A 20,681-nucleotide genomic window follows, 5' to 3' on the forward strand; every position below is an offset into this window, starting at 1 on the left:
TTTATCCTAAGGAATCACAGATTCACAGAATTCAGTAGGAGTAGGTAGCAAGCTTTCTACTGTAAATAATGTAACTCACTGAAATAAAAAGTCTTGGTTTTATTTTTGTGAACTTCTGAAGTATCATGAACCATCCTTGGACTATTCAAATGTTTAGAAATATTTCTTATATTTAGCAAGACATTCTTGGGCTTTTCAAGATGAATTTGGCTCCTAAGCATAAAAGAATAAGCCCATTTGCTCTTCTAATGATGGTCCTTTTCAGGTAGTCAAAGATTGCTCTCTTGCTCAATCAAAACATAGCCCCTTCTTCAATTATTGCTTTTATGCTGTGGTTTCTGGACTCTTTCATCATCCTGATTTCCTCTCCTGTGAACTCATTCCAGTTTGTCAGTGTCCTTCTTGATATAAAATTACTTTTGTTACCAGTAATTTTATTTTAAATTTAAAAACTTTTATTTTTTGAAAGTTAAAGTCACTCAGTCCTGTCCAACTCATGGGATTCTTGGAGTAGTTACCCTTTCCCTTCTCCAGGGGATCGTCCCAACCCAGGGATTGAACGCAGGTCTCCCGCATTGCAGGTAGATTCTTTACCAGCTGAGCCACAAGGGAAACCCAAGAATATTGGAGTGGGTAGCCTATCCCTTCTCCAGCAGATCTTCCCAACCCAGGAATTGAAGGAGGGTCTCCTGCATTGCAGGCAGATTCTTTACCAACTGAGCTCTCAGGGAAGCCTAATTTTTTTTATTATTATTATTAAAAAATTTTTAAGTATGTTAATATAATATTTAAAATTTCTATAAATTCAGAGGTTGCTCTTTCTAAGAATAAATTTATGACAGTTCTTTAAGTCTAAGTTCAGAAATTTGAAAAGTTAATTTTGATTAAGTAATAGATACCTTTTCTGGCAGCTGTGAACAGTTGCTGGAGGATTGCTTAGATTACACAACCAATTTTATACTTACAGTTTAAAATTGTCTGACTTGCTCTGTCCACTTGCTAGTTGAACTTCAAAAGGACTTAAACAAATGAGTAACAAAATACTGTGCTTGTTTAGGTATGAGGAAAAGGTTTAGTTTTATAGCTATTACCTGTTAAGGATCCAAACCCAATGGTTAATAATAATAATCATCTCTTTCCTAGGCTCAACAAAAATGTTTTGATGTGGTTCATACCAGCCTCTGGTGAGGGTATCAGCCTTCATTTAAAAAATCATCATTAGTTTCAGTGGTCATTACGAACCTTACTAAATTGCTGATGATATCCTTCATTGCCAAGCATGAATTGTCTTTTTCAGTCCTTTATATAGAATTTATCCTCCATTCCAAGATCATAATAAATTGTAAAGTTGCTGATAATAGTTAATCCTCAAAACAAGACAACAAATACTACAGAAGAGAAAGTAGCAAGTAAAATGGAATAAATTAGAAGAGGTAAGAAGAGCTTGAGTCTCTCTACTTCTTAAATGGTTTTACTGTCTGGCACATAGTTATGATCATTAAATGTTTGCTAAATGATTGAAAACATTTGGGCAACAGGCATAATTCTGCAATGGGGACAACACATAAGTAAGGTAGTTGGCTTATCTGGTAGCTTATTTTCAATTTCAATATTTTTGATAACTCAGTATGAGTTCAAAATAGCACTACAGTCATTAAAAATACTCAAATATCTCCCAAACATGGTATAAGTCAATCTCCTATAATCCAAATATAATCTAAACTTATATAAGTTTCTTCCATCCTACCTTCCTTCCTTATGAAAAATTCACTTAGGCTACTTAAGAAATAGTTATTTTAAAAGTAGCTCATAAATGAAGCTATTAGTTGGCCCTGGATAGAGCCAGCTATAACAACGTGTTCAAACAGTGAAAGGAACAAAAGAACCTTTGGAATGCACCAGCTTGTTCAAAAATAGCAGTTTTTTTTTTTTTTTTCCCAAGACTCTAAGGAACTGAAATTTCTCTTTAACAATTTTGTTGCTACCTCTCTTACAGAAATTACCTAGATTGCTTCTTGACCTCTACTTTGAGAGTAGAGGAAGTCTTGCTGTATAGTATTAGTTCCATAGCATGAAATATCCAAAATACTGTAGTTCCTGCATTCCTTGCACATTTGGACCTATTTCATCCCTGTGTTAAAATATATATCTTTTTTTCTTTTTTGTATTGAGCTATAGTTGATTTACAATATATTAATGTCAGGTGTCGGAGAAGGCAATGGCACCCCACTCCAGTACTGTTGCCCGGAAAATCCCATGGATGGAGGAGCCTGGTAGGCTGCAGTCCATGGGGTCACTAAGAGTCGGACATGACTGAGCGACTTCACTTTCACTTTCCACTTTCATGCATTGGAGAAGGAAATGGCAACCCACTCCAGTATTCCTGCCTGGAGAATCCCATGGACGGAGTAGCCTGGTGGGCTGCAGTCCATGGGGTTGCACAGAGTCGGACACGACTGAAGCGACTTAGCAGCAGCAGCAGCAGCAATGTCAGGTGTACAACATAGCAATTCAATATTTTTGTAGATTATACTCTCTTCAAGTTATTACGAACCAGTGGCTTACAATATATATTCTTTACATAAATTTTCAAGAGAAAAGGCATTGAAAGTACACATATACATTATATATATTAAACATATATATGTATATTAAAATATATAGATATATCCTACAAGCAATAATTGAAATTTGAAAAATATTACTATACTTGTAAGTTCCATACTTTCAGAAACATACATTAATGTGAAATAATTTTTGGACTATCTGTCATAAACCAAATAAGTACTCGAGACAACCTGGGCCACATTTTAAAAATCTTCTTTAAAAAGAAGAAAATAGAAGTTTATGCTTAAGAGTCTAATTTGCCATCAAAGTCCAGAAATGGTTATGAATCTTATTCTGCTTTACTTATTATGATTTAAGGATAGCCATCAAATCAATCGAGGTGATCACCATAACTTCCAAGATCATTTTAGATAAAATACAAAAATTCTAAACTAAAACTGTTTTTATGTGAAATAAATCTATAATAAATTTGAAAACATCCATCGATTTATTATTTACAAGCAGTCTGTCAAAGAATTCATTACATACCATGCACTGTTTTAGGCACTAGGGTACAAAAAAGAATGTAACATAAAATTCTTGCCCTTACGGAGCTGACATTTTAGTGACAGGTGTCAGCTTTTTTCTCCTTTGTAAGTATTTAGCATATAGTTTTTACAAACAGTTACAGAAATAGTATGCTACAGAACCTAAAGAAAATGAAGAAACATTAGTTGAAGACTTCAGAAGTGAGTTTGTCTTGTTTGTACTAGGAATTGATTTTCACATTAAATTAGCATTTCAGAAGTAGCTATTTAAATCCATATTGTTGACACTACAGTGAAAGCAGTGAAACTAGTCAGCAGATGATTACGTTTTATGGTTGATGTCCACACTTTTGTATCCTGGGACCAATATCAAGTTTCTGGGAAAAACATCCTTGCTCTCTCCCCATGTCCCTCAATCATTAAGTCAGGGTCTCAGCTTGTTGTTGGTGTTAAATGTGTTCTGGGAATAAAGATGTATCTCAATTATTCTTTCTGCATTTTTCACTTATCAATCTGAGAAGATTTACTTCAGCTTTTCCAGGTTTTTTCCTATCCTGAGGCAAGAAGCATTTAGATTGTTTATTATATATTCCACAAGGGAAAGTCTGCATTTAACTGGCTACTTTTTCAATTCCCAAGACCATCAGTTAGTAGAATCAATATTATTTCTGGGTGAGTGGAACAACCTTTACTAGCAGCTGGAGGTGTATGTACATTTCTAGCTAGATTACTGACTTCCCACTAACTAGTCTATTAGGAAAGCGACACTGTTCCCACGGAAATTAACAACCATTCAATTCAGGCTTGAAATCTTAAGGCTGAAGTGGAGAAAAAATTGGATTGTCATGGGTTCTGTTACTGTTTGAGGAGGGCAGACAGGAGTTAGTGAATGGATAGTGTCAAAATTGGACTTTACTAAATGACTCATTAAAACTCCAAGACGAACCTCTACTGGCCCCAGAAGAGTAAAACAGAAAAAAGATTAAAAAACCTGTTTTCAAACAAAATTTAGCAAATGTGGGAAACATATAAATTCAGTCTGGATACTTGCAAGACCACCTCCCCTATCACTCAGGCCAGAAACCGGGCACAGGTATGAGAACTTCGCAAAAACAGCTTTCAAAACTATTTTCCAACGCGAAACGGTGTGCCTGAAGAGCTTCGGAGTGGAAACCACTTCACGCAGTCTAGTATTCTCCCTGGGTTGCTAACCTCTCCGCCTTTCCCATCCCGCCACTCCCACTTGGCCGCCGCCTCAAGGCAGAGGGCGTTTGTTTACGTGACGTCAGCCGTAGTAAGCAGCCCCCGCCCCCGTTTCCCTCTGGCCGCCGCGTTTCCCGCGCCACGGCGCTTCTCCCCTTAAAAGGACAATAGAGGCCTCGGGAGCGCGCTCGGCCGCCGGGCCTTTTCCCCTCCCAGCCCTCGACGCGCGCGCGCCCGTATGCAAATAAGTTCGATTCAGGAGAATTTTGTACCGGGAGCCGCGCGTGCGCAGAGGGAAAGCGGAATCTACACCTTCCCCGCCAGCGGTAGCAACTGCAGAACTGCAGGAGACAATCTTTCTAGACAAGGCAGTTGAGGAGGAGGGAGCGATTGAAGGGGGGATTGACTTGGCGTGCACTGTGCCCCTCGGGAACGTTATTGCGCGTGGAACGGCTGCTTTTGGAAGGTGAGTAACTCGAACCATTACTGTGGTGCAAAACTGTCTCACGAGGCTTTGATTTCAGAGTGGTTTCTTTTCTCTTTTCACCTCACCTCACTACCTCCCCCAGTCCTTCTACAGACACACGCACACATTTATACACACAGGAAGTTTTGTCTTGGAGATGGCATTTCGGGGAGCGCTGTTTTCGTGATCTTCAGACCCCAGATTCTTTTGTATCTGCATGTTTAGTGTGCCCTTTTTAATTGGGGAGGTTATTTGAGGAAAAGCGAAAGTCTTGGGGTGGGGGAAGTGAATGGAGCCAGGAAAGGGGTGAGGAGTCGCCAGAGTTGAGGGATCCACGTTGAAGGTGACAATGACTTTTCGCAGCCGCAGTGTTCGCTAGCGAAAGGGAGCCCGGTGGCTTAAAGGCCCCAGAAAAAAGGACTTGCTGGCGATTGCAGAGGGGCCCCGGGTCTGTGCACCCGCGTGGGCGCGCGCCCGGGAGTGGCCAGGCGCCGTTGTTGGCCCTCGTGGTTTAGTTTCTTGCGGCCCCTCGGGCGTGTTGTCAGGAGGGTGGACAATGAACGCCCCTTGCTCGGAAACTAAGTTGCCGCCTACTTGCGAGCTGGAGGGCGAAGGGGGTTTAAATCGGCCTTTCGGGTCGGTGCCGGCGTGGCCACAGTGCACGCGGGTGGCGTTGTCCGCCCAACTCCGGAGGGATGCGGATGCGACAATGAGCAACACGCGGCCGCTCGGAAGCGGCCCCGGCTCGCAAACGCCTCTCCTCGGGCCGCGCCCAGACAGCGCGGGCGTCCGGGGTGTCGGTGGAGCCCCAAGTTTGGTTCGCAAATTTATTCACCTGTAGCGTATAAAGTGGGCGCCGCGGAGCTCTCTAGGGCGACGGTGTGCGGCTTAAGATGGCCAGTCGGAGCCGAGTTGACTCCGGGATGGAGGCAGCGGCGTTGTCTGCGCCTGAGGAGTGCAGGAACTCTGGAGGGCACTGCTTTTTGTGGGGAGCGTGACAGACCACGTGCTGGGGCTACAACCCGGGTTTGGTCCGGGGTCCGACTGAGTGTAGGGCTCGCGGTTAGCGGGGAGATGCGGGCGCTGTCGGGGCTGGCCGGCCGGACAATGTGACTTGCTGATGATGGCGTCTTGCCAGTTTAAAAAGCAGAGTGAAAGTCGCCAACTCTTGGCCGGTGCGGGGCGGGGGATTCGGGCGTTTCTCATCAAGGACATTGCAAAACTTTGATTAAATGGGCCTACTGCTTGGGGAGGACGGCGGGACCAGCCCCAGACTCCCGGGGCGCCGGGTCCGGACCCTTCCCCTGGGCGATCGTCAAGTGTCTCCCCCTGGGAAACAATCCCACGCCCCTGATGCTGCACGTAGGCAGCGCCCGGCTGGACAGAAAACAAAGAGCTGCATGTGCCGGTGCGGGCCCGGCCGGCGCTGGAGGCGGCCGCCTTGCAGGCCGGGCCCTCCTAAGTTCGGGCGAGTTTCGGGAGGGGCTTTTGTCCCTCGGCCCCTCGCGGGGAAACTTTGGCGACGCTACTTGTGCGCGGTGCGGTGCCGGAGCGCGTGGGGGAGGCGGCGTGCTTCCTCGCGGCGGGCGGCCGAGGGGCAGCAGTCGGGGCTTGGCGCTGGAGCCGGGGCGCCGGGTGCCGCGACGGCCGAGGGCCCGGGAGAGAGCGGCCGCGAGGGCTCGGCCCGCTCCCCGGGGCCGGAGCCTGCGTCTGGGAGGTCTGTGGATCCGCCTTTGAAGTCGAACTGTTGCCATGTTTGAATTACGTCAGGGCAAAGCCATGAGGAGGAACAAGCCCCGGCAGCACGGCGTGCGGGAGGCGCGGCCTGCGGGAGGCGCCGGGCCGGCCGGGTGGGCGGGCGCGGGGCCCGTTGTTCCGGCGCAGGTGAGGGAGGCGGCGGAGAGGGACGCGCTTCCCTTTCGCCGCCACCCCCCTCCCCTGTGGGCAGCTCTCCACTGGAACTTTCCTCCCGACCCCAGCTGCTGTATTTACCCACGGGTCCGCCGGGGAGCTGTTCTGTTTGCTGCCTGGGTGTCTCTCTCTCGGCCGTCGCCGCGTGCCCGGGGGGAAGCGCAGCCTGGGGCCACCGCGGAGGACTGGGGCGGGACGGGGAGGCATTTTGCTGCTTTCGGGGAAACCGGCGAGCACCCCTTCCCCCCAGCCGAGCCGCGGCCCGCACGTTCAGGGGACCCAGCCCCGACGACACCCAAAAAGCAACCGCAGGGAACTTCGGGGCTCCCGTTGTCCTACAAAGGGAAGTGAGGACTGTGGGCAAACCGTGCGTGCAGCTCTGGTCTTTGTGTGTTTACGTGTGGGAGGGGGGGCCGGCTGTGGCCAGGGCTGTTTTGGTTGGGGAGGTGCTACTTGGGGTGGTCGCTTGGTGCAGAGTTTGTTCTGGTAACTCTGACCCCTACTTGGTTTCTTTGTTTTTATTTTCTCTCTCTAATCTTCGATTACTCCAGGCACCCGGAAGACCAGGAATTACTGTGTAGCCAAACATGAACCCAGTGCTAAACAGTTTCTCCCCATCCGTCCTTCCGCGCACTCCTCACTCAAATTATCCTAAGGAAGCTTAAGAAAAGTGCCCCCGCCCCAACCCCGCCTTTCTCCTAATAATTTTTTTAAAAAATGAATTTGACCTTGTCATTAAAAGTACTCAAAGCACCTGTTTTTTAACTGGAGTTTGTCACTCTTGAGCGTTTTCATAATTGATGTTACAAAACCGAAAACGTTTATTAGTTGCTCAATCTGAATAAACTTCTGGGACTTTGTTTCTGGTGGGCTATGGCATTTAAAGTATTTACGTAATGGTTTGGGCAAGGGGGAATCTTTTGGCCTAAAGGTGTGCTCAGCTCAGGTTCCTGCGTTATCTTTGGACGACCTTGAAGAAGCTAGCACGTTAGGCCTTTCTAGGAGATTTTCTGTGGGGGCTGGGGAGGAAGCTGCTCAAGGGGATGATATAAGGTAACGGTTAGCTGTCCCTGCTAGCTCTTCCTAGTTCCTGTGAACTGGGCTTGACCTGCTGGTTACCCCTCTTAGATTTTCTTTTCAAGCTAACTTTTTTTTTGGTATGTGGCCCCAGGCACAGCTCAGAAATTATGCTGGTTTGACACATGGATGCTTCTTTGGTATTTGGGGTTTGCTTGCAGTCTAGACATCCGATAAGCAGCACCGTGTCTGTTGTTTCTTTCCTTATTGCTCCTGTATTTTGATCATGTTTAAGGGTTAGAATCTAAAAGTGGCGTTTACTGAAAAATAAAAATATCCTTTGAGGGCCACGCCCACACATACCAGACTATCCATACAAATTGAAACCAGTTTTGTGCTTTCATTGTTTTGCTATTCAGTATACTCTTTTCGCCCAAGTTTTGGTTGACCGAATGACAAATACCTAAAGGCTGCCAATATTAGTACATTTCTGAAATGAACAGAAACATCTTGTCAAGAGAATGAGAAACTTCAGATTTAATAACCTTATGGCTTTCCTTTGGGGAGTTATTTCTCTGGGTCAGGTATTTATTAATAAAACGCATATGAGCTTTGCCAATACACTGAGATTCTTTAATTTGTTTTCTTAATTAGTATTTCATAGCCGAGTTACAGCTAGATTTCAATGTTCTGAGAAATTTCAAGTGTATCTAGAGTTTAAGGCTTCTGTTTTAAATATCAGATGATATGTGCAGCAGAGATTTGGTTTATCAAGGTAAATGAGTTGAGAGTGGGAAAGACACAGACAAGGTCTGTGCTGCCTTCTCGTTTTGCATTACTTTTGCAAGAGATTGGAGATAAAAAGTTCAATACATAGTATGTTCTAGAATCTTGGGTGGGCCTCAAGACTGCTGTTGCACAGTACTATTCTGTATATCTGGAACCTGAATGATCAGTATTTTCTCTAGAGTTGGCAGTCAGACCCTGGGAAAACCTGGCTCATAAGCTCACAGTCAGGCAGATTTATGTCACAAAAGCATTTTGAGAATGATTTTCCATGTAAAATAAGTTTCTCATTGGGAAAAACTTAAAAGCTAATTTGAAATGTAGACCAACGTCATAAGCTGTTGCAAGGACACATTAATTTACTGTGCTAGGCACATAGTAGTTTGCTTTAAAAGTATTACATTTTCTTTTTCTCCCTAAGCAGTGCTAGGCATGTAATTGGCTAAGAAGGAGGGAAGTACATTTGTTGAGGCCCTAGGTTAGTGTTCAGAAGTCTATGGGGTTGAAAAGACGTGATCCAAAGACGCTTGGTTTCCAAAGATGTGATCATCTTAAGCAAGTCGCTTTGTTTGTAGTCAGATTTTGTCATCTGCAAAATAGCAATAATCATATCTGGTTCTCGGGGGTGTAAATAAGTAAATCATGTGCTTGGTAATACAACCTGTTGTCCTCACGACTTTGGAAAGTAGATATTTTGCAGAAGACAAAACAGGTTTGGATCAGTTTCCTTGCTGGAATACATAATTTAGTAAATAAGAAGTGGAAAGAATAATTGTTTTTGGCCCCATCCCCCACCTTCAGAAACTGTTTCTGGGAAGGCACTGCCTTAAACTCCTGGTTGCCAATCTAATTCTGATTCAACCAGGTAACATCAGAAAGTCCAGTGGAAATCGAGAAAATACCATCTTCTTTCTGATTTGTCCACAAGAGTGTCCTGTTATAAATTGAAAATATTTTGTTATCTTTTGGTTCTCCAGTTTCTCTTTTTCAGTTTCCCTTTTAATTGAATCTGCAACTGAGTGGTTTTCTGTATTATGGAAATGCAGCTAATCCAAAAGAAGGGAGTTTATTTTCAAGGGAGAGTTTTCTTTTTGTACTAGAAATATAGAAGTCACAGACACATTTGCTATTACATATTCAAGTAAAAAAGTTGCAGTTTAAAATAATTTTTTTAGCTTCATATTTAGCTGTTTCCACCTACTATAAGTTTGCTTTGGCTTAATGTTATTTTAATTTGGTTGATGTTAATGTATGCTGAGTTTAAATAGTTCTCATTTTGAGATTCATTTCTACACACATTGTTCTCTTAATCCTCCCTTCCTCTACACATGCCTGCTTGAAATCAGCAAGAAATATTTTTTCTACCAATTGTTATGAAAACGTTGACTTGTTTACTATTAGTCTTTTCTGATTAAAGTCATTCATTTGGTTTATATTTCTTGGAAATCTTTAAAGCCCACTTTTTGGGGGGGGTGCAAAAGTTTAGAAACTAAATGTTAAAGAAAAATGACATTGTTCACAACATCAGTTGTTTTTTTTTTTTTTTTTTAATGCCCGTCTTTATTGTGGACACCATTCCTATTTCATGCCCTTACAAACACTGTTCAACTCCATTTTGTCTACCCCACACTTCTTAGCAAGTTCCGTGCAGTTCTGTATACGATGTACAGTCAGCACCTGGTTGTAATGTAAGACTTATTAATAGTTTCTGTCCTGTAACAGTTTATCATTGAGTAGAGGGAGCAATCCCCTGGAGGAAGGCATGGCAACTCACTCCAGTATTCTTGCTTGGAGAATCTCCACGGACAGAGGAGCCTGGTGGGCTACAGTCCATGGGGTTGCAGAGTCTGACACCAGTGAGTGACTAAGCACAGAGGGAACAATACCTTAAACAAGTACGTGAAATCCAGTGTGTTTGTTAGGAATGGAAAGGTTTTATAAAAAATGTAATTCTCAAGTAATTTCTTAGGTTAAGAGGATGAAGGAGAAACCATTTGGACAGAAATAGCAGCCTTAAGTATTGATATGGCTAGTTATTAAGGTTGATTTGACACTCCTGGAATATCAGAATTCTATGTTGGGAGTAGCTGGTAGATGGGACTAGATCCTGAAAAGCTTTGAATTTCTTGCCAAGGAGTTTGGATATTATCCTGATATCCAAGTGTTTGTACCTTGGAAGGAATATTAATATTTGAACTTTTTAGGACGATACCACCTATTTGAAGGGTGCAGCCTTATAAGTCAGTTATGAGGCTCTGACAGAAGTTCAAACACCATAATGAGGGACAAACAGACAATGGGAATGGAAGGAACATGAACCAGAGAAGTGAAAGTAGAAGCAGATTCTCTAAGGACTTCATCATGGAGATGGTAGAGATCTTGCAGAAGAAAAGGGAGCACCTGGTTGACTTTCAGATTTTTTATGTGATTGTATGGATTAAAGCCAGGTTAGGTGAACACAAAAAGAATATGTTTGGAAGAGAAGACTATATAATCAGGAGGGCATTTAAAGGTTAGGACTGCCAGTCCTTGTGCTTCAGAGAGCTTTAGGAACTTTGCTGAGATTTGGGTTAGACCAGGTATGTACTTTCTTAACATTTTTGTCAAGTTTGAAAATGGAGAACAACCTTCATGGAAAGGAATATGGTCATTTCATAAACTTAAAATCTCTGGAAATTAAGTTCCTCCTTCCCCACAAACTTGTTCTTAAAACCTTCAGAAATCAGGATTCTACCCTCATTTTAGTTAGTTGGGTGTGTCTTGGGACAGACAAGAGTTTATATTTCTATAATGTGCAAGTCATAAATTTAAGGAAATAAATGGTATACATACACTGATGTTTTCATATTCTTGCTCCACAGCATTCCTGGAAAGTAGAAGTAAGTTTTTACCCTAATATTACAGAGGACAAAAAAATTTGAGGTGACTGTCTATTCACTTGTAAAGACACAAGCAGAAATATAGACTCCAGTTTGACTTCATCACACTCACGGTAGTCACATTTCCTAACTAATAATCATCCTTTAAAAGCAAATAAATACTATCCCCCCAACCTTTAACTTTCTCATTCACTGGAATTTGAAATTGGAATACCCAGTTTTGTTTTGTTTTTACAGTATCAAAATGGGAAGACCTAGTATTTGTTTTTACACTGTCTAAAACTCAGAGACCTGGATTTGTGATTTTTATTTTTAGCCTGTGCTATGTCAGCTGAAGACTTAATTTCTGAGTTTGACCCCTTTCCTGTAGGAGGAGTTCTAGGGTCTTCTACTGAGCGTGGATTCCATAGGCAGCACTGGATAAATATTTTATCATATAATTTCTCAGTCTGGGTACATGTTTGGAGAAGCTTTTGGCAGATAAGTGGGCATCCACCACCTCTTTCTGTTTTTCTCCAGGCAAGTTTAAATTTTTAAATTTCACTTGGAAAAAGTGAATTAATAAATTCAGAAACTTTGGTGTTGGGATGTGGGTAGGTATCTACTAGAAGCAGGTAAAAGGAAATAGTAGTGTTTGATTGCCCCATGGTTTTCCTTAAGCACTGCTGAAACATCTTTTTGTAGGGGAATACTGCAACCAAGTGGCCTGGCAGTGGGAGAACACAAAACAATCCTATTTGACGCTTTGTGAAGAGTGTTGCTACAGTTACACTGTTAGTGTTTACTAGAACCTGTACTTACATGTGATTAAAGATAGCATACCGGTGACTAAAATGGTGTCGAAGGTGGCATTACCAGTTTCAGGCACTCGAGATGGCACTTAACTTTGGATCATAAGTGCTTTTTCGTATTTATTTCTCTTCCTTTCCCATAATCATGCCGTTTAAAGTTCAGCTCTAAAAAATGCATCTCCTTCCCTTCAGAGTTGTCTTTGGTTGCTTGGTTCCTTTCCTCTTTGTTCACTGCTGTTTCCTTCCCACTTTACAAATCTTTTGCTTGTCTCGTCTCTGCAGTTTCCTTCCCATTCTGTTCTGTCTGTTCTGATTTTACTAGTCTATTCTGTATGCTCTCTTGTGGAATGTATTTGCTAATGTGTATCTCTTCATCTGTATGTCTTTGAGGAAGTTTATTTAAGTTCTTTGGGCTTTTTCAGATTCCTCTTTAGTTAAGTCAAGATATGTGATGATGACTAAAGTTTTGGGGTATGGTGCTCTTCATTAAAAAAAAAATAGTATAGAAGGGAGTAAAGTGAAAGTAAACCTCCTTCATTCTTGCACCCCTCAGAGACCATTGCTAGTTATTGGTTCTTAAATGTCTATTTTAAAAAGCCAGGTTGTGTATTCAAGATCTCATTAAAAACATACTATATAACAAGATATCTTAAAAAACTTCCCTCCCTGCACATGTTGTAGATCTCTACTGCCTTCTTTTAAGGGCTGAAAGGGTATCCTGTAGTATGAAGACACCATACTTTAACCAGTCTGAGAATCCATGGACATTTACATTGTGGCGCAGTGGTAAAGAATCTGCCTGGCAGTGCAGGAGATGCAGGAGATGTGGGGTCGATCCCTGGGTCAGGAAGATTCCCTGGAGGAGGAAATGGCAACTCACTCTAGTATTTTTTCCCAGAAAATTCCACAGACAGAGAAGACTGGTGGGCTATAGTCCAAGGGGTCACAAAGAGCTGGACACAGTACCTGAGCATGTATGCAGGCACACTATTTTATGTGTGCTTTTCTTAGAAAAGAAGTCTAGGTCATTTGGTTTTTTAGAGAAAATGATTAGAAGCTATAGGGTTTGGTCTCTTGAAAATGAAGGACAATTGAGAAATGTTTTAATTTGGGAGGTTGCACCCCTAATTTGTGCATCAGAATTTCACTTCTCAAGATGGTATGGGCAAGTTACAACGTTAACTATAAAAGCTGATTTATCATCATCTTTGGCATATTTACTTCTGTTTTCTTCTACCTGGTCCATCCAGTGCATTTTGAATTTTGAAAAAACGATTTTAAAACATTTGTTTATTTTGTTTCTTGGATGTGTTGAGTCGTCTTTGCTGCACTGGAACTTTCTCTGGTGCAGCAAGCTGGGGCTGCTCTCTAGGTGTGGTGCGCGAGCTTCTCACTGCAGTGGCCTCTCTCGTTGTGGAGCGTGGACTCTAGGCAGGGCGTGCGGCCTCAGTAGCTGTGGCACAGGGCACATGGAATCTTCTTGGACGAGGGATGGAACCCATGTCCTCTGCGTTGGCAGGCGAATTTTTAACCACTGGACCACCAGGGAAGCCCCTGTAAGGTATTTTTGAATATAAGAAAAACAACTACCCAGAAGGAATCTAGAAAATGGAATTGGGGAAGTTATTACATTGGAGGAGCTATTGGTGTCCTTCAAAGCATACCAACTGAGGTGAACCTAATAGATGTTACATACATCATAATAAGAACCCTTATAAGATTTGAAAGATAAGAAAATACTCTGCAGAATTAAGATCTTCATCTCACTGTCTCCTAATTCCATGTTAGAAAGGGTACTAAAAGCTCTAAAATTAGCATTTTTCAAGATTCTTCATACTGTTCCTTAGTTGATACCAAATCAAGTATTTGGTATTACTAAAAATTAAAAGAGATCATCTTTAAGCTTGGAACTATCAGAAAACTTCTTATACAGCCTTTGTATAAGGTTGTGAAGATTACTTCACCATCATGTTATTCTGTGCTCGGTAAACTTACATTACATGTGCTATATTAAGTGTACTAAGACATCATCCTGCTCTTTGGGTTCATAGTCTCATTAAATCAGATTAGAATTGGCTCTTTTGTATCTTGATAAACAGTGGTTACTTCACGCTTTCCTTGCTTCAACACTAAGGATGCATTTCCCCATCCTTTCATTAAGTTGATCATTGAATTTTTATGAAATTTACAGTTTTAAAGTAGATGAAACCCCAATAAGTCAATCAAAACAAATGTTCAAAATTGATTGTTGTATTTTAAAAACTCACATTGCTGTCTCTGTATGCTATTTGTTCATGTAATTACAGTTATTTCTCTTATGGCTTTTGCTGACTTAGCTATTAACTTTAATTTTTGAGATTGAATTAAATTGGACAGAACAGTAATTTCAGCATGGTTGGTTTGTCTTTAACTGTTATAATGTTTTTTAAAAATTGTGGCTTTTTGGCTGACAGTAGGTAAAGAAATGTCAGTGAAAGTACTTTATCAAACATGAAGTACTGTACAAATGACGGTTTTTTAAAAAAGTTTAATCCACACATTTATTGAGTACATATTACATGATTGACAATATTGAGGTGCTGAGGTTACAAAGATGAATAAAGTCAAGAGACTTCCAAACCCAATCTTTTTATTTTTAGAAACAAGCTTATTGTAATAATTTATATATCATAAAATTCACTCTCAAAGTATACAATTCAGTAGCTTTTAGTATATTTAGAGTTTTGCAACCACCGCTACTGTCTTATTTTTAGAAGGCAAATGGCAGTTTTTAAATCAGCATTTTAAGTCTTTTATTTTTGCCTTTATTTCAAAGGTAAAATTTTTTCTGATTCTGCAAATACTTAGGGGTGATATTATATGGAGTCTACTCTCATCTGTAACTATTCATCAATTAGGAAGCAGATGGCATTGGCTTCCTTCTATTAAAGCACTGCTGAGTGATGTGACATTTGTAAGAATACATGCAAAAATCACTAATAATTTGAACAAATAGGTTGTTCTGGAGGAATCATTTAATATTGCACAAATGTGAGCTTAGGAAAGAAATACTCTTTTAAAAGCTGAAGTTGATTCAGTTTTATTATGTTACTTTTTATTATGTTAATTTCAGGTATACAAAACAACATAGTGATTCAGTGTTTTATAGGGAAGAAGTATTCTAAAGACGACTTCGTTTGTTGAGATAATAGAAATCCCAAGTTTAAAATCAAATTGTGCCATGCTCACTCACAACCTTCTCTCAAATATATAAAGTAACTTGGTTTCAGAGCCATTTTGTGTCTTAGTTTTTTCCCAGAGATTAGATAAGGTTTTTTATTTTTTAAAACATTAGTGGGTCTGTAGGTTTTGTGAAAACTTTGAGTTACTCTCTGGCCTCCCCAAAGCTCAAAATGGTTAAACACCAATCACTGCTTAAGTGGGTTGCTTGTAAACAAAGCCCAAAATGAAACCCCTGTGTATTTACTGCAGATTCCCAGGTGCCTCTCAAGTGCAGGAATAAGCTCAGAAAAGGTTTACTAGGTTTATTAAGTAATCATCCATTAAAAGGCTCATGTGCTACTTGTGTGTTGCATCAGGACAGGTGCCTGCCCCCTTACTGCACTTAGCACTGAAAGAGGGTGAACCCTAGAATTCAGACTCCCCACTCAGCTGTTTAGGCAGAATTTTGTCAGGAAAAACAAGGTTGCAGAGCTACATAAAAGATATCAGTCAGAAGACATCAGGCTATTAGATTTTCTCTGATGTCTAAGAAGAACATTTCTCAGGCTGAAGAGTGGATTGTTTCACTTACTATTGGGTAAGTTTTGTGGCGATTCCTACCACCAACAAAAATTGATTCGCAATCGCTGCTGATGAAAAGGAAAGTAATATTTAGCTATAGCCTTAATATTCCCTAGGAGCTTGCCAGCATGATAACTGGCACAAACTATGACTTCTTGGTCAAATCCAGCCTCAGTGAAGGTAGTAGTTCATATCTTGGAGATGACCCGAATTTTTTATAGTTTTGATAGTATGTTTATTATTTGTGGTAGGAAGGGGATTGTGAGGGTAGAATAGTCTGTCCTGTAATGGGATTTGGCCTGTGTATTAATGGAGTGAACTGGCCTTTCTTGCTGTACTTCCTCTGTCCTTGCTGAGAAGGGAGAAGGGAGGTTGAAGTTTTCCTGGAGCTATTGATGAAGCTGGCGACTGCAGGAGGATCTGTGGACTTTTGACCTTGATGATAATGGGAAGGTATTAGGGGAATTTGGAGAGGCCGCAGGTTGGTGTAATGACTAGAAAGAGTTGTGTTACATTTTTGCCTCAAAACAGGAATATACAAATTAAAGCAGTAGCTTCTACTTTCTTAGAACTTCTTTTAAAGTTTGTATAAACCTGTGTCGTTTGACATTGTTTTTTCCAAAGCAGTGCATGGCCATTTTCTTCAGGAGGCAATTTTCTTTTCACTTATCATGTGAATTTTTGTTAGACTGAAAAAAAAATCTACCTCATTTCACAGGTCTATGCCTTTTCCTACTATATATTGAGCACCTTCCTCATTTTTTTCCTTTCAAAAAAGTCTCACTTAATGAAAACAATTACCTTAATCAACTAGAAACATTATGTTCTTGTTTGTTTTAACAATTCTTAAACTAACTTTTAGTTTAGAATTAACTATTGAAATGCATCAGTGGCCTTCTGATCCATCACATCTTTCTTTTACTTGCCTCTCAAAAACATCAAAGAACACTAGTCCCTGTTTAAAAGGAAAACTTAAGTGTTTGGCTAATTATTTGCTGATAAATTATTTTCTTGAAAGCAAATTTTAAATCCTTTGTATTTCAGAATTGCTTCATCTCAAACACACACACGCACACACACAGAGTCTAATTATTTGGTTATTTTTCTAAATCACTTTCATAAATACTTACTGTGGTATGGCTAACCAGAATTGGAGTGGAAAGAGGTTAGGGAAGAGGTCATTCAAAGACAAACACCAAGGCTTTTGTTTTACTCATATATTTGAGCGTATTTCTAAAAGAACTTTAAAAAGGATGGCATTCCTTTTGAAACATGGTTATAACTCCTAAAACTGTGGGTACAAATCTAGTTCATTTTAATCATTTTCTCTTATGCTTTATGTGATGTTTGTGTGTGTGTGTGTGTGTGTGTGTGTGTGCATGCGCACCCACACGCCCACACACACACAGGCCCTGCTCTGGATTTGTCCTTTGGGGTTTAGTTTCTGTTCATTACATTTTCATCACCTCTTAGTCCAGATGTTTTGTGAAGTTGGTCCTTGGTTTGGATATTCTAAATTATTTATAAGGTATATGTTTACTACCAGCTGCCTTTTTGTTGCAACCAGCCCTGGAGTTCTTTCTTCCTTCCTTGATGGATGTTGAGGGTTTTTTTGATCATGGAAATCACAGTTTATCTCACTCTACATTTTTGAACATCTGCCTCCCACTATTATAGCTCTCAGGCACAGCACCTCATTGAAGAACTTCAAAAACCTCTGTAACGACTGAGGGGCAGACCACTGGTCAGGCAACATGAGCTCACTCTTAATCTGTCTTAATGATTTATGAAATTAGCATTCTTAAACTATAACACTAGTTTTTTGTATGTTTTACATCCTCCTTTCCGTAGTTTCAATTCAAGGATAACTTGCCTGCTTAGAACTTCCCGTTTATCACAGAAGAAAGCCCCTCTGATTTCCCATAGGGCAAAGTAGTGTGGGTTGATGCATTGAGCTACTTCTGTGCTTAGTATCAGATTATAGTCCTGTGGTAAATGCTCAGAACTTTCCAAGAGGGGAATCACAGTAATGCAAACATGCAGAGTAAAAAGGGGTACCTTTAATTTTAGGACGTGTCCTCCACTATGTATAATTCCGGTGTTTCCCAGGATAGTGGAGAGAGAATTTGTTGTATTCTCTACTTTGTTGTTGGGCAGTCAGTCAGTTGTATTTGACTCTTTGCAACCCCATGGACTGCAGCACGCTAGTCTTCTCTGTCCTCTTCTTAGAATCTTGAATTTTAGAAAATGCCTGCTTCCTGCAGTTTTAGAGTGAGTTTTTGCCAGGATAGTAGAAGGAGGTAGGAGAAGCCTTGTTATATATCAGAACTGTTCTGTTTGTTTTAGACACTTGGCGTGCTCGTGTGCCAAGAATTGAGGTAGATTCAAGAGGTCTTCACCAGAGCCCTCCTGTCTGGCTTGGTCATGTAATACCATGTTGCAGGGGGAGGGGTGGAGCAGAGAGCTTGCTTTTAATGGTTTCTTGTTATAGCCCTCAACAACGCTGTGTCAATTCCCTTGGCTTTACAGGCTATTGCCCAGAAGAAAAGATGTTTGGTTTTCACAAGCCAAAGATGTACCGAAGTATAGAGGGCTGCTGTATTTGCAGAGCTAAATCCTCCAGTTCTCGATTCACTGACAGTAAACGCTATGAAAAGGATTTCCAGAGCTGTTTTGGGTAAGATCATGTGATGTTTGTACCATTTTTAGAGTGAAAAAGATCACAGTATAAGGAAATATTTCTAAGCAAAGGGATTGGAACAGTGCAATAATAATTAAAATCACTCATATTCTAATCTAGGTTGTTTCAAGGCACTTGCTCTTAAATCCAAACAATACTGAAAGCATACCTTACTTTTTTTTCTAGATTATGAGGAACTACCAAGTTTGTTGTGAAGCCCTTAATCATGGGGGAGTTGAGAGGGAGGCTCAAAAGGGAGGAGATACATGTATACTGATAGCTGATTCATGTTGTACAGTAGAAACCAAAACAACATTGTAAAGCAATTATCCACCAATTAAAAATATATTTTAAAAAAGTTATAATAGAACCTTTCATTGTTAACTTCAAGATGTATAAAGAGATTAAAAAAATAACCCTTATTCTCAGAGTAATTGTCCTCCACTAGTACTTTGTATTGTTTTTCTAAGTTATACAAATACATTTTAACCCAATCTGCTGAGGATCCTAACAGGGTTTAATGTTCTGCCCTGAAACCTGTCAGGGTCCATTAGTTTTATTTTATAATTTTGTTCTTTATCTTTTGACAGTAAACCTCTGCTTAATAAAATGGAATTTACTTTTCAAAAAATAGAAACAAAATACTTAATGTTGAGCCATTTTTGATGTTAGAAATTAATTTCACCCCTGTATTTTCTTATCAAAACATTCTGTTGATTAGTTATTATTAATCCTAGACTGTATTTATTTTGAAGGTTGTCAAAGAGTTTCCACCAACCAACGTTGCCATCTGAAGTCACATTTTTCTCTTAATGTCTTTATTTCCAATTGTATATATAATAAACGCTATTAGTATTTTTCTGTATATATTTGTAATATAGAAATATGTGTAATAGATGAAAAATTCCTCAGAGAGACAATTAAAAAATAACTTGGAAACTGTATATTTATTTCCTCTTATGCAGATACATTCATTAAAATAATATTACAGTGCCTCTCTGGTTTTGTTTGTTGTGAAACTAGAATATCATGGCACATTATTTTACTTAAAGGGTAGCGTTTTATTGCTTACGCATCTATACATTTCAAGAAAGATTAATTGGACATCATTGTTTAAAACCATGGTGACCAGGATCTTTTCTAGGTCTTAAATTTTACCATTGTTTAATTAAAAAAACATTCTTTATTTTAAAATGACCAAATTGCAGCACATAGAAGTTAATTAGACTTCTGAAATATTCTACAGAAACAGTAGAACTGGATCACCCCAGACAATTGGAAATAACATCTATAAACTATAAATAGTGTTTTTTCTAAAAGAAATGTACTTCCATGAATTCTTTTATGTAAAGGAGACGAGTAAAGGTTTGATCGTTTTCTTATCAGGTTACATGAGACTCGTTCAGGAGATATCTGTAATGCCTGTGTCCTGCTTGTGAAAAGATGGAAGAAATTGCCAGCAGGATCAAAAAAAAACTGGAATCATGTGAGTTTATCTTTTCCCCTTTTTCAGTTGTACCTCTGTTATATTTAAAGTAACACTAGTTTTTCCCCTAATTTAGGAAATAATATGTTTCTGGGGTAGAAAAGTCTGAAAAAAATAAAGAAAAATACTAGTTGCTGCTTAGATATAATCATTTAACATTTTGGCCTGTTTGGGAGCAAAATATTAATAGCTTGGTATGGCATTTACCTGAGGTTGTATTGAATATACCCATTTTGGAGATTCACAGTGTACATTTAACATATTTTTAGGTTCAGCCCAGAAATTCCTCCAGTTAATTAGACATGAATCCTTTTTTCATCTCTTAGGACAACAGATTTCCTAAATCATGTTGGTACTAATGAGCACATGAGTTTACATTCAGAACTGGATTTAAACCCTCCTTTTTTACCACTTACTACTTGTGAACTTTGGACATTTATTTATTAAGTGCAAAAGAGAATAATAGCCATGTCACAAAACTGTTGTAAGAACTGAATGAGAGGATATATATTAAGAATAATTAGTAATCACTCAGTTAAATAGAAGCTGTTTTTGTTCTCTATGTTAAATTGAGATTTGCATTT

General features: G+C 40.1%; 2 protein-coding genes across 8 annotated transcripts in view; both read left to right on the forward strand.

Annotated features, from left to right (window-relative positions):
* Positions 1-4,635: 4,635 nt before the first annotated feature.
* Positions 4,636-20,681, forward strand: part of SINHCAF (SIN3-HDAC complex associated factor) — a 29,572-nt gene continuing 13,526 nt past the window's right edge. The window contains exons 1-3 of one of the 7 annotated variants that reach the window (XM_086401471.1): positions 4,636-4,764; positions 18,461-18,608; positions 19,998-20,097. In XM_086401471.1, the coding sequence (XP_086257597.1) occupies positions 18,481-18,608; positions 19,998-20,097 (228 nt within the window). In that variant the 5' untranslated portion in view covers positions 4,636-4,764; positions 18,461-18,480. Of the gene's footprint in view, positions 4,765-5,449; positions 5,582-5,882; positions 6,482-6,627; positions 6,649-11,925; positions 15,948-18,460; positions 18,609-19,997; positions 20,098-20,681 lie in introns of those variants that run through there. The other 6 variants (XM_086401472.1, XM_086401476.1, XM_086401470.1 and 3 more) reach the window with 6 other exon arrangements.
* LOC147372508 (uncharacterized) lies at positions 6,491-7,428 on the forward strand. Its single transcript, XM_086401478.1, has 2 exons — positions 6,491-7,042; positions 7,227-7,428. The coding sequence occupies exon 1, from the start codon at positions 6,517-6,519 to the stop codon at positions 7,024-7,026; it is 510 nt and encodes a 169-aa protein (XP_086257604.1). The 5' UTR covers positions 6,491-6,516; the 3' UTR covers positions 7,027-7,042; positions 7,227-7,428.

Source organism: Bos grunniens, chromosome 5 (assembly GCF_055505025.1).
Source record: "Bos grunniens cultivar Pamir isolate PY7600 chromosome 5, Bosgru_T2T1.0, whole genome shotgun sequence".
NCBI lineage: Eukaryota > Metazoa > Chordata > Mammalia > Artiodactyla > Bovidae > Bos > Bos grunniens.